Below are 13,666 nucleotides of genomic sequence, written 5' to 3'. Positions count from 1 at the left end.
ACACAGATCTGGTTCATATAATGAGTTGCCTTATCCCCCCATCTGTGGTTGTGATTTATTTGAGTTAATTTCGAAGCAGCCAGGCTTTATTTTTGGGCTGTGCTTATAAGTGGCAATGTGGAGATAGACGTGGCTGGATGTTGTTTGAGTCAACTGGGAAATCATGGATTAGATAAAGCTATCTGCTTATTCCTTCAAGAAGAAGAAACACAACACATTAGAGGCCATATTAAGAGGCTGGATGAAGGGCTAGGACATAGAGAGAGACAGATAGACACGTAGGGACACAGAAGTACATAGCATTGCAAACTCCTGGATAAATGGAAGTAGGAGAAAATTTACAGAATTTTGATTTGTCTCTTATTGTGACAACATTGTTGTCTTATTGTAACTGTTACAATTGTTGGTCCCTTATCCAGCACTTTTTGTAAATTATTGTAAGTCTTATAGTCTCACACACATGCAGCAGAACAAACACACCTAAAAACAATTTAAAAGTGGGTAATTGTTTCCTAATAGGAGCATCTGTCTCTGTTCATTCCTTATATGGCCTCTTCAGTCTTTTCTCTTCTTCCTTTTTTCTTCACAATCCATTAGTTTCCTTTATGTTGACCTCCCGTCATCTCCATCTGTGTCTGATCAGACCCCATTGTCAGGAAACTGACTCTAGAGGAAAAGCTTTTACTGTTTACTAATGTGTTTTGGTTTTTTTTTAAGATTGATATGTGTCTACTTTTACTTCTGTTCTCCTCATTAACCCACACTAAGATCAGAAAGCAACACGCGCAACAAAGACGGTATTTATATGTTAAATACAGTCAGCGATCAATGAAAGTTTTTCACTTTGTTAATAACCTCTCTGGGGATTTAGAGATTTGTGTAGTAATGCAATTGTGCATGCATTAACCTCAAGTTAGACAAAGAAATGGTGACAAATTTAGAGGAAAAATCTGAATTAAAAAAACAAACCGAAAGAAGAAAGAGGGATTTCTGGAAGTTGAATATGAACATATCTCAACCACCTCTGGTAGATCTTGGCACATTTTGCCTTGCTGGTGCTGAGGTATTTATTTAGCCTTAAATCCCAATGGTTTCTCTTTATATTCTGTTCAAACCCCTGCATCGCTGGTGTCTGGTTTTACTGGCCAATTACCAGAATTTAGTAGACCCCTGCCAGCTAATTAGAGCGGAAATTCTCAGCAGGCGTCACATAAAACAAACAGTCTCTGAAAGAATGGCTCATCGGTTCCTCCTCACAAAAAGTATTTCATCACTATAAGATCTTTATTTTTTTATGACACGTAAGATTATTGCTCTATTGCCCGCAGAGTCAACACTGGCTGCTTCTTTAATTCACCTTGTTAGCTTCCTGATAGGGGGCTGTCTGGGCTGCAGCTTAAAGGCGTTAATAAGCAGAGGGCCTGGTTCATGTGGTGTGGATGGCAGAGAGATAAATGAGCATGTTGTGTCCTGGGTATTCATATCCCTTAAATAGCATTTAGAGTTTGATTGTGCTGTCGTTCTCTCTCTCGCGCGCTCTCGCTCTGTGTGTGTCCTCCTGTCTAGTCTTAACATTGAGAAAATGTATATATTATGTACATATTTACATAATAAATAATTTTTATATAATTGTGTAATTTGCAGGTGTTGAACCCAACAAGATGTCCTGAACAAGTCCTCGAGGGAAAGTATTGTTGCTATGGTTACCCACCTACATAAAGATACAAAACAGTCTTAACAGTTGACGGGAAATATGCCTGTTGTACAATTTTACTAAAGAATCACAAACAGGCATGGTATAATGTGTAAAGCCCTTTAGGGTTGTCACAAGAACAAATATTTTGGTACAAAGTCGATAGCAAACATGATGGCATTCAAAGATACCGCAGTGGCCAGGAGTACCATCTTAAAGCAGAACATTTGTTTGGGACGCAGAAAACTCTCTAGTGACGTGTCCAGGGGCCGCACATTTTCCCCCCAATAATGCTACATCGTAAACAACAAATCTGTGTTAGAATTGTCAGGAAGAGAGCTAGTTAACAGATCAGCATTGTGGTGTGTTCAGCTCTATTCAGTGATAATGAGTGTTAGGCAAAGGTAAATTATAGCTTTATCATGTGTTCAATGTTTTCTTTTAAAATGTAATTTTTGGCAATAAACATGAATAAATACAGTTGTTTGAAAGAGATATTTTCACAATATATTAGGAAGTGACCTCTCTGTGAACCATCACCTTATCGTGGCGGAGAGGTTTGAAAGTCCCTATGAACCTGAGAGCTGTGTTGTCTGGAGCCTAGTGCTCCTGGTAGGGTCTCCCAAGGCAAATTGGTCTCAGGCGAGGGGCCAGACTAAGAATGGTTCAAAACGACTTCATGAAAAAAAGTGAAAGGAAAGGAGAGACCCTGCCCGGAGGAAGCCCAGGGCCCCCGTCTGGAGCCAGGCCCAGAGGGAGGGCCAGAGGGAGGGCCCGACAGCGAGCGCTTGGTGGCCGGGATTGCCACAGAGCCCGGTCGGGCATAGCCCGAAGAAGCTACGTGGTGCCTCCCATCCATCCTGTGGGCCCACCACTCATGGGAAAAACCACTGGGGTCAAGTGCGGTCACACGGGTAGCAGTGATGGTCAGGGACCTAGACGGACCAGACCCGGGCAGCAGAGGATGGCTCTGGGGCTCTGGGTCACCTCTCTGTGGGGGAAGGAGCCGGAACCAGTTGAATCTGGTGGGGCTTACATCTACGCACAGTCTTGGCTCTGGAACCGTACTCCTGGATAGGGGTTGGACTCTGTTCTTCTTCAGAGTTGCCCAAGGTGTGAGGCGTCGGGCGGGTGTGGGGATACTCACAAGTCCCCGGCTGAGCAGCGCTACGTTGAAGTTCACCCCGTTGGACGAGAGGGTCGCCTCCCTACGCCTTCGGGTTATGGGTAACTCTGACTGTTGTTTGTGCCTATGCCCCAAACCGCAGTTCTGAGTATTCGGCCTTCTTGGAGACCCTGAATGGAGCCCTGCAGGGGGCTCCAGTAGGGGACTCCGTAGTCTTGCTGGGAGACTTCAACGCACACCTGGAGAGGCGTGATTGGGAGGAACGGCCTACCTGATCTAAACCCGAACGGTCGTTTGTTGTTGGACTTCTGTGCTAGTCATGGAATGGCCATAACAAACACCATGTTCGAACATAAGGATGCTAAGTTACGTGGTACCAGAGCACCCTAGGCCAAAGGTCAATGATCGACTTTGTAATCGTATCATCTGATCTGAGGCCACATGTTTTGGACACTCGGGTGAAGAGAGGGGCGGAGCAGTCAACTGATCACCATCTGGTGGTGAGTTGGATCAAGGGGTGGGGGAAGACTCTGGACAGACCTGGTAAGCCCAAACGGGTAGTGTGGGTGAACTGGGAACGTCTGGAGGAAGCCTCTGTCCTTCAACTTACACCTCCGGCGGAGCTTTTCAGACATCCCTGTGGAGGTTGGGGGCATTTAACCTGCGATGTTTAAAACCTCTATTGCTGAAGCTGCGGTGGTGAGCTGTGGTCTCAAGGTCTTAGGTGCCTCAAGGGGTGGTAACCCTTGAACACCGTGGTGGACCCCGGTGGTCAGGGAAGCCGTCCGACTGAAGGGGTCCTTCCGGGTTATGTTATCCGGGAGGACTCCGGAAACAGTTGCAGGGTACCGAAGGACTAGAAGAGCGGCAGCCTCTGCCGTGTCAGAGGCAAAGCAGCAGGTGTGGGAGAAGTTCGGAGAAGCTATGGAGAAGGACTTTCGGTCGGCACCAAGGTGCTTCTGGAAAACCATCCGGCACCTTAGGAGGGGGAAGGGAGGAACCCATCCAAGCTGTGTACAGCAAGGGTGGGACCCTTCTGACCTTGACTGAGAAGGTTATCGGGCGGTGGAAGGAGCACTTTGAGTAACTCCTGAATCTGACTAACATGCCCTCTATGGTAGAGGCAGAGCTGGAAGCTGATGGGGGATCATTGTCAATTTCCCTGACGGCAGTCACTGAGGTAGTCAAACAACTCCACAGTGGCAAAGCCGCAGGGGTTGATGAGATCCGTCCAGAAATGCTGAAGGCTTTGGGTGTTGAGGGTCTGTCTTGGTTGACACGCCTCGTCAACATTACGTGGAAGTCTGGGACAGTGCCTAGGGGGTGGCAGACCGGGGTGGTGGTTCCCCTATTTAAAAAGGGGGAACAGAGAGTGTGTGCCAACTACAGGGGTATCACACTTCTCAGCCTCCCTGGTAAAGTCTACTCCAAGGTACTGGAAAGGAGGGTTCGGCCGGTAGTTGAACCTCTGATTGAAGAGGAACAATGCGGATTCCGTCCTGGTCGTGGAACAACGGACCAACTCTTCACTCTCGCAAGGATCCTGGAGGTGGCCTGGGAGTATGCCCATCTGGTCTACATGTGTTTTGTGGATCTGGAGAAGGCGTATGACCGGGTCCCCTGGGTCATTCTGTGGGAGGTGCTGCGGGAGTATGGGGTGAGGGAGTCACTTCTGAGGGCCATCCAATCCCTGTACGCCCAAAGCGAGAGTTTTGTCCGGATAATCGGCAGTAAGTCGGACTCGTTCCCAGTGAATGTTGGCCTCCGCCAGGGCTGCGCTTTATCACCAATCCTGTTTGTGATTTTCATGGACAGGATATCGAGGCGTAGTCGTGGAGGAGAGGGGTTGCAGTTCGGTGGCCTGAGGATCTCATCGTTGCTCTTTGCAGATGATGTGGTCCTTATGGCATCATCGGTCTGTGACCTTCAACAGTCACTGGATCGGTTGGCTGGCGTCTCTCTTAGATATAGGGTGAGAAGCTCAGCCATCCGTGAGAGACTCGGAGTAGAGCCGCTGCTCTATTTACGTTGAAAGGAGCCAGTTGAGGTGGTTCGGGCATCTAGTAAGGATGCCACCTGGGTGCCTCCCTAGGGAGATGTTCCAGGCATGTCCAGCTGGGAGGAGACCCTGGGGAAGACCCAGTACTCGGTGGAGAGATTATATCTCCTCACTGGCCTGGGAACGCCTCGGGATCCCCCAGTTCGGAGCTGGAGGATGTGGCCCGGAGAAGGGAAGATTCAGGTTCCTTACTGGAGCTGCTGACCCCGCGACCCGACCCTGGATAAGCGGTAGACGATGGATGGATGGATTAGGAAGTGAATAGATAAAGGAGTGTATGTTCAAGTACATACGAGAATCATGGAATATCACTGGTATTGATGAAGACTACATTTCTGGTATTGTGACATCCTTAAAACCCTCGGCCCATCTGTATAACCTTTAGCAATAACACAGCATCTGATTGACTAAAGCTGGTTCTCTGTCTCCAGTCTAATGTCTCCCTCTTTTTATTCAGGAGCCCCGACTGGCCCCAATTTAAAGGAAGACAACTCTCATTGGCAGCTGCATGCTCACTACTACCCTCCTCTGCTGCGTTCAGCTACAGTCAAGAAGTTTATGGTGGGGTATGAGATGCTTGCCCAGGAGCAAAGGGACCTCACCCCTGAACAGGTGAATAATGGGACATACACACGTTCTACCCCAGCTTTATGCAGTACAGAGATGGACCTGTATGTTCTGCAGTGTACAGTACATATTGTAGATAAATACATGCATGAGCAAAATACTTTCACGTTCAGCATACCAATTATAAAACAAAACCAGGATTGCAGTGGATTTGCTCTCTGTTCCTATATTTGTCTTTCAAACTGTATTAAAGCTTGGCACTATGTTTTTCTATTCTTAGGCTGCTGAGAAGCTAAGGAATTTACCAGAAGAGCACTATAAAACCAGAGAGAATCTGGAAAAAGGAGGAGGAAAAGAGAAAGAAGATGGAGGAAAGTAAAATCCATGATTGTTAGGAGGGGGAAAAACACCTTTATTTCAACCACAGTATACTTTTTGGAAATATACGCTTGATTTATTGGATGTACTGTAAAAAATATAATTACTTCTCTGAAGTGGTGCAACATGTTAAAGTGCCTTTGTAAACCCCAGGTTTTAAGATATTCTTACTTGCACAATAGAGAGTATATATTTTCAATACATTGCTGTGTACACAAAGCTGGTGCTGTCCTAACTATAATTATAAGAAATAGACTTCAAACAACATGTGCTTTGGAACTCCTCGTCCATGTTTTCGGAAGATAATGAGAGAACAATATTCTTTTTCTCCCTGCTGTCTCTTCTGTTGAAATTAAACAAACTTTGTTTGTTGTTTTATGTTTTAACCCTTTCAAAAACAAAGCTTGTTTCTTCCAACAACACAATGAGTTTTTTGTAAATCAAATGAATGCCTTTGTTTGTTCTGAATGTTTTGACATTCATGAAGTAGTTATAAAAGTGTAATGCTTAATTTCATATAGAAACTAATTATTTAACAGATGTCTTAATTACACTTCTTACACGGCTTTGTTGAATTCTCGATTCTGATTCGATTACGTCATTCAACAGTCTGTTACTTCCTTATATCAGACCGCTCCTATAAATAATGGACCGTTGTTGTGGACGCTGTTCTGATCTCAGAGATTTTAAACGAAATCAATACAATCATTTTTAAATCAATAAAATAATTTAAATCAATATTGTGTGTCAAATTATTGATTTCTTTAGTAAGTAACTGTGATAAGCAGGATAATGAACAGCAAGCGGGCCATTCATGGTGGGATCTTGAATAACTTTGAAGGGGTAAATTTGTGCAATAATGACGTGCTCGCTGTACATTATCTGTTCCTGACGCTACACCTGCCAAAGCATTTCGGATAAGGGGGGTATGAAAGAGGTAGGGAATATCTTAATAATGAATGAAGTTATTTGGGGAGCAACTCATGGGTTTGAATATTTCAGTACCATGGAGACCCTGAGGGGAATCTTTTCAGCTCCATGGCCAGAGATTGTGTGGAGACTTTGACGGGGTCAACGCAACTCCTATGCATTGCACACTGTAGTCAATATCTCCACTCACACTCTGCCTTCGTATTTGTGGTGTTGCATCAGCACGATACTCGCTGTCCAATGTGAGATTGGACCTAAACCAATCACGGCGCGGGTTCACAATGGACCTAAGTCAATCACGCCCTCCTCACGCTGCTGGATGACTTTGGACGTGTCGCGAAGCGTAAGACAGCTCCTCAAAGTAAGTAACGACATTAACCTCTTACCGTATGGGTGAATTTTTCCGAAAATGCCTAAAAACAACATACCCAAAGTAAATTAAAAGCTGCTTTTCAACCATTTGCACCATACGCATGTTTTTGGTCTCATTCAAAATATAACACTCTTATTGATCTTGCTAAACAGTCAGAATACCTCCAAGTGCTTTTGGCAGTGAGTAATAGTGGTCTGAATATACTGAATTTTGTAGAAAAAGATGCCTGAGGATGACTATAGCTGGTAGGTATGAGCTGGAAAACACAATATGAACATAGCATCAAGTATTACAAAGTTCAGGTTCAAATTTCAGAACAAAACCACAAAAACATAACATATTAGACAAGTTTTTCTAAGAGTAACACCAGGCGTTTCCAATCTGTGCCATTTGGAGACCCCAAATATAATATTTATAGATAAAAAGGCCATAAATAACTATCATAAATGACTATTATATACCAATATTCCCTGTCAGTAGTAATGACACAGAGTAAATGAAGTACAAACAAATTTTTTGTAATATGTTTGTGCTTTTTTTGTATTTTATTATTTAATAGAATAAATACAATTTTGAAACAAAGAAATAACATTTGTAAATAAAAACCGATTGAAGCAGCATATGGTCTTGTTCAGAATTTCATTTCAGTTCATGGGCATTTACGAAGTTGACGATCAATATATATTTACTGGAATGGATCTATTGGACCTTTGGCAATGAAACAGGAGTGTTTTTGTTGGATTTTTACTGATTACAGGATTATTATGAGGCTTCATAGGTTGGCTCAAAATTATGATTTTGAGTTTGCTTGCTAGTTTGAGGTGCTGATTGTACCTGCTGTTGTGATTGTGATCTCAAAACTGTTTGATCACTAAATAGACAAGATTCTAAGCTTTCTAATGATGTATGGCATTGGGTACCACATCCAGCATGGTGGACTTTAATCAACACCAGGCAAGATACAACCTCTGTTAAAATGTAAAAGAACACATGACGGCCCGCCGGTGTTCGTTAAGAGGTTAAATGTTTTTATTTTCTTTAACAGTTGTACAACTTATATTTCAATTCATCGCTCAAAGTCATTTCACCACGTTATACGGCAACTTCCGTCGGCATAACGTTAGCAAGCAATTGTTAGCAATCGCTAACGTTTCTACATGTAATAATGTTAACTGTAATGTTCATGAATGGAAACAGCCAAGTGTAAAGAGGTCCAAGTATTCACTGTAATTCAAGTATGTAGTTATACAAACGTTGTATTAATTACCATTTTATTAAGCTTACTACCCGTTTATGACCAGCGGTGCTGACGTAAATCATACAGCTACAGAGTGTGAACTGCTGCTGAACTATGGATCAATGGATCAAAGTACATTCCTCAGTTGATTGATCAGCACATCTGTCTTTACTGTAAACAAGCAATAAACCAAGGAAGAACTGATCTGAATCAGTTATTTCCTTTGATCTTTGTCTATATATATCGCAGAGGGGTCAGTTGCTCGTCTGAGAAACACGACAGCATTATAACCTGTATGTGTGAGTTTGAACATCTTTTGTATGTATAAACTCAGCTCCTTCTTGCAAGAATATTGATTAAAACCCTTATTCGATTTTGATCCTGACTTTGTGAGTTTCTTTAAGAATATTTTTACTCAACAAAGATGTGCTTCAGGTTGGTGTCTGAGGCCACTTCTGGTTTCCTTATATACAGTATTAATTACATTGGCTGTAGGATTCACCGTCAGCCGACGTTTCCTTTATCTAATGTTCCTCTAACGTAGTCACGTAGGTAAGTACAGTAGGTAAGTATTTACGTAGGTAAGTATTCACGTACTGTATTTACGTAGGTAAATATTCAACTACGTATTCACAAATGTCTAACGCCACGTAACGTCTGCATATCTTATGAAGCCCACGTCGGTTACGTCCGGTAATTTTGAACATGCTCAAAACATCAGCGTTCAACAACGCACCCCAGAGTAACACAGCGAGCTCTTAACGAATACTACTTGTACCTTACCTTATATCTACGTAAACCAGCGTGTTGCCGATAGTTTGTATACGCCATATTTTTGTATATCTTATGCATTTGTTGGGCATTCGTCTGATACATTTTGTATTAGGAAGTGATGCGCTAGACATGCTTATCTGTATATGTTCACTTTTCCGATCCGATCCGATGAAAGTTTGGACGTATTTGGACTCTGACAAATTTTCGTATGCGCCGGCATAAGTTTCTGTCATATGGATATGTGTGACAGGGCCTTTAAGAACTAAACCTACATTTTGACAGGTGAAATTTAGGTTGGAGCAGGAACTTTAGGGGCAGGTTTAGGACATTTGGGCTCTTCCATCTCCACCTAGTGTTGTCATTATGAAATAACATTATAAGAGCACTTTCCTTTTCTACTATGAATTATGTTCCCAAGAAACAGGTTTATGCTGTGCAATATATCGAGGGTTCATTCAAACTTTAAAAATGAAAAAGATAGTTCTTGCCTCAAGCTGTTTTGCTGTTATTGTGTTCTCAGACAGATGATTATTCTAGTTTAGTAATGTAAAAACAATCTAAAATGTGGGTAGTGTATATTTTGATTTCAATTTAATTGAGAGAATGTAGAGAAATGAGGGAGAAGATCATAAAGAGGAATCTTGTGTCCCTAATGATGGTCAACTTTCATTCTCCAATGTATTTATTTTTACTCTTCTTCAAACTCCTTTGCTTTCTTTGCCAATATATTTCTTCGCCTTGTTCTACCACTTAACCTTTCACTGTCTTTTGTCACTATTTTAAAGTGCTTGTTCTCTACAGTGCAGTGACGTGTGGTGAGGTTCATGGCTGGGGAGGCACTGACTCTTTCAGAGTCATATTTACAAATATATGAACCCAACTGAGTACCTTATTCACCATTTTCTTGGCAGCATGAACATTTACTACTGGTTATTTTTCATATCTCTCTTTATACACACACACACACACACACACACACACACACACACACACACACACACACACACACACAGGTAAGGTACATATTTGGCTAAAAAAAGGTTACATTTACAGCGGCTCAGAGAGGTATTTGCTCTGCACCCTCCATAGCGTTTTTAATCTGATGCTTTGATTAATTTTAATACAGACTGCACTATTAACAAAAAATATTTTATTTAAGGTCAAATTTAGTTTTTAATTTAAATATTGGATTGTTTTCTCTTAGTCAGGTCACATTTTCAATAGAATTGTGGTCTTACCTTTACTAGAAAATCTTACATTTTTGGCCGTCAGTCGGAGAAAGAAACTAAACTAAACGGTGCTACAGTGCACCTGACTCTGATGTTAGCTAGCAGTAGCTTGTTGGCGCTTACAATCTATAGTAGAAGAACAACAGCTATACGAACCTGTGGGCTCACATGCGCCCTCTTCAGTGCGGCAGAGTACTGTCTGCCTCACCTGGTGTTTTTTCACTGTGGTTTTATGTCACATCAGCAAGACTAAATATGTTACACACATACATTACATACATTAACTGGACTATGGAAAGTCAGGACGGATAATAAAAGTGTCTGTAAACATCATATTGGCGACATACAGAGAGATAGCAACAGGCACGCGCCAAATGCATGCGCTCAACCTAGTTTGTGAGGGATTGCGCAATCCGAGGGGAGGCTCAGCTCGTCGCTGCCTCAGGTCGCATCTCTCCTGTACTTGAACAGAGACTACGCGAATTCAGCGATTTTGACTATAAAAATAACAGAAAATGCAGTTATAGCACAGACCAGTCGACAAATATACATTTATATTTATTTTATTGCTATTTGTTTTTTTACTTTTCATGATTGCCTCCCCTGACCGCACGTCCCTGCTACAGTGGGCAAGTCCACTGAAAGCGTGGATATGGGCAGAGGCTCTGAGGTCGTCTTACCTTTGTGTTTTGCATTATAAAGTTGTCATTATTTACAGAATCATCACGTATTCAAATCCCCGGCATCAGCACAATCTCAGCTAATTGTATATGTCAATAAATACTTCTACACACTACGATAGGAGATATTAGCGCATGAAAGAAACTTGAATTTGTATTCAAAGCAGCACTGTAAACCATAATATTGAAACAAAAGTGTAACATAAAAAATGCACACATTTCTTTGGATTGTGCTAGAAGTGATTTGAAGCTTCTAGCGCAGGGGTGTCAAACATACTGAACCGGCCCGCCAGAGGGTCCAATCCGGCCCGCGGGATGATTTTGCAAAGTGTAAAAATTACAGCGAAGACATTAATTGCACATTTTCAATAAAAGTAACTGCTATTTCAAATGTGTCCACTGGGGGTCGCACACAACACTGCCAAGCAAGCAAACTGTTCATGCTGAACTGCCGGTAAAAAAACTTCTGGAACTGGCGGGTTCTGTCAACATTACACTCGCAGTCAAAAAAAGGGGAAAAGTGGACACGGTAGAGTTTTCCAAGAGAACATGGACCGTTTCCTATTTATTCACAGAGGTGAGTGGGAAACCTGTGTGCTCGGTGTATTCACAGCAGGTTTCAGTGCTCAAATAATATAATATTTGGTGCCACTATGAGACTCATCATGGCGAAAAATACAACAACTTGCAAGGACAACTGAGGAGATAAATTAATTGTTAGCAGGTCTGAAGAAACAGCAGTATGTTGTTACCTGTAGACGAGATATCGGCGATGCAGCAGTGAAAGCTAGCTACCTTATTGCTAGCGAAATAGCATTAGCATCAAAGCCATACTGCAGTGTTTGGCTTGCCATTCACGGTCAAGGCTTCTGATCTGCTCGTCGACATCCAACTTGAAGTAATCAACTTGCAGTGTGATTCAGATTTGAAGGACAAATTTGCCTCAGTGGGCTTGAACACCTTTTATCAGCATCTCTTGCCAGAGTACCCCAAATTGACAGCCCTCGCTGCAAAGGTTTTGTGCATGTTTGGGACTACCTACCTTTGTGAACAACCTTTCTCTGTAATGAGCATCAATAAAACAAAGCTGCGCTCTAGGCTCACACACAAGCACTTAAATGACATCCTGAAATTGGCTGCTACTCAGGATTTGATGCCTGATATTGATGCACTTGTGACGCTAAAAGATGCCAAGTTTCAGGAGCATTATGTTTGGCATTGTGTAAAAACTTCATCATGGCGGACTGTAAACAACACAGGGCAAGATGCAACCTACCTAATGTTACGCAATGCCACATGTCGTTACAGATCTTAGAATCTCATCTATTTAGTGAGCAAAACTGTTTTGAGATCAAAATCACAACAGCAAGTAGGCATCTCACACAAGCAAGCAAACTCACAATCAAACCCATAACTTTGAACTAACTCACAGATGAAGTCTCCTCATAATCCTGTAATCAGTAATAATCCAAAAAAAACACTTCCTGTGTCATTGCAGAGGTCTGATCTTTTCCGGTAAAAATATATCCATCTTGAACATCGTCACATTGATAAAAGCCCATGAACAGCTGTTGCAATCTTTGAAATCAGCTGATCAATGTTTATTTCCGCGATGATACTGGGTAAAAACATTATGTATCAAGCTATTAGCACTATTTCGATATTTGCTAACAGGATGCCAAACTCTGGCCTTTCGATTGACACTTAATTTGAGCCAATCGGAGCTTCCATGCCTTATCTACAGCCATCAATGAGCAGCCAATGAGTGTCAACTTGATAAGGAAGTGTCAGCCCTCTTCTTTTGTTTACAGACAGAGCCAGCAGCGATCCAGTCTCTTGTTGACTCGTGCATTGTGTAGCCAATGAACTGCTGGAGCTTTAGACATGTGACAACCATGGTTTTATTTTTACAAATGTTATTATTGTGAAGTAAATAACTCCTGATTGTATTAATCCACACTTGAAGACTGTATTTGTCTACCTCAATCATATATGTATTTCTGCACAATATGTATTTCTGCACGGAATGAATAATGAACACAATATTGAATGTAAAACACATTAGGTAAACAGGTCTACCACCATCTCGTCATAACGCTGCTCTCCAAGGGGCGTGACGACACCAACGTGGACCAATGGGAGAAGACTACGTCTTTCTGAGGAGAACTTAGCAAAATGTTGATGATGTATTTGTACCACTCTTTGCTTATCCACCAGACAGCCACCTGGGTTTTTTAGTAATTCAGTCTGTGGAAGTGGAGACGTAAAAAGTGCCCTCAGCTGAGAGTATTATCAAAATGCTGTTATCATCACTTTAAATAAATATTATCTTGAACATTCAGAAGTTTGCTGGATTGATTTGATAGGCAGTCATAGTGATCTCAGAACTTTTAAACCTAACATTATCTTTTCATAATTGTATTTATTAATTACATAATACAAAATAAACACAAATTGTAATTGAATGTAATACCGCCCCCGCTGCTCCGATTCTCCGGCCAATCTCTTGCTCCATCGTTCCCCCACTCGTGAACAAGACCCCGAGGTACTTGAACTCCTTCACTTGGGGTAAGGGCTCATTCCCTACCCGGAGTAGGCAATCCACCGGTTTCCTGCTGAG

The 13,666-nt window shown here is 42.2% G+C and overlaps 1 protein-coding gene across 5 annotated transcripts in view; it reads left to right on the top strand.

The window, feature by feature from the left end:
* The window catches only part of LOC115016682 (galactose-1-phosphate uridylyltransferase-like), a 46,991-nt gene extending 40,430 nt beyond the window's left edge, over nucleotides 1-6,561 (top strand). For 3 of the 5 annotated variants that reach the window (XM_029444633.1, XM_029444634.1, XM_029444635.1), the window contains exons 10-11: nucleotides 5,336-5,490; nucleotides 5,726-6,561. In XM_029444633.1, the coding sequence (XP_029300493.1) occupies nucleotides 5,336-5,490; nucleotides 5,726-5,824 (254 nt within the window). In that variant the 3' untranslated portion in view covers nucleotides 5,825-6,561. Of the gene's footprint in view, nucleotides 1-1,644; nucleotides 2,333-5,335; nucleotides 5,491-5,725 lie in introns of those variants that run through there. The other 2 variants (XM_029444638.1, XM_029444636.1) reach the window with 2 other exon arrangements.
* Nucleotides 6,562-13,666: the final 7,105 nt, after the last annotated feature.

The sequence above is a fragment of the Cottoperca gobio genome, chromosome 12, assembly GCF_900634415.1.
Source record: "Cottoperca gobio chromosome 12, fCotGob3.1, whole genome shotgun sequence".
Taxonomy (NCBI): Eukaryota; Metazoa; Chordata; class Actinopteri; order Perciformes; family Bovichtidae; genus Cottoperca; species Cottoperca gobio.
The sequence above is the reverse complement of the archived record's forward strand: the minus strand, read 5'-3'. Positions and strand labels throughout refer to the sequence as shown.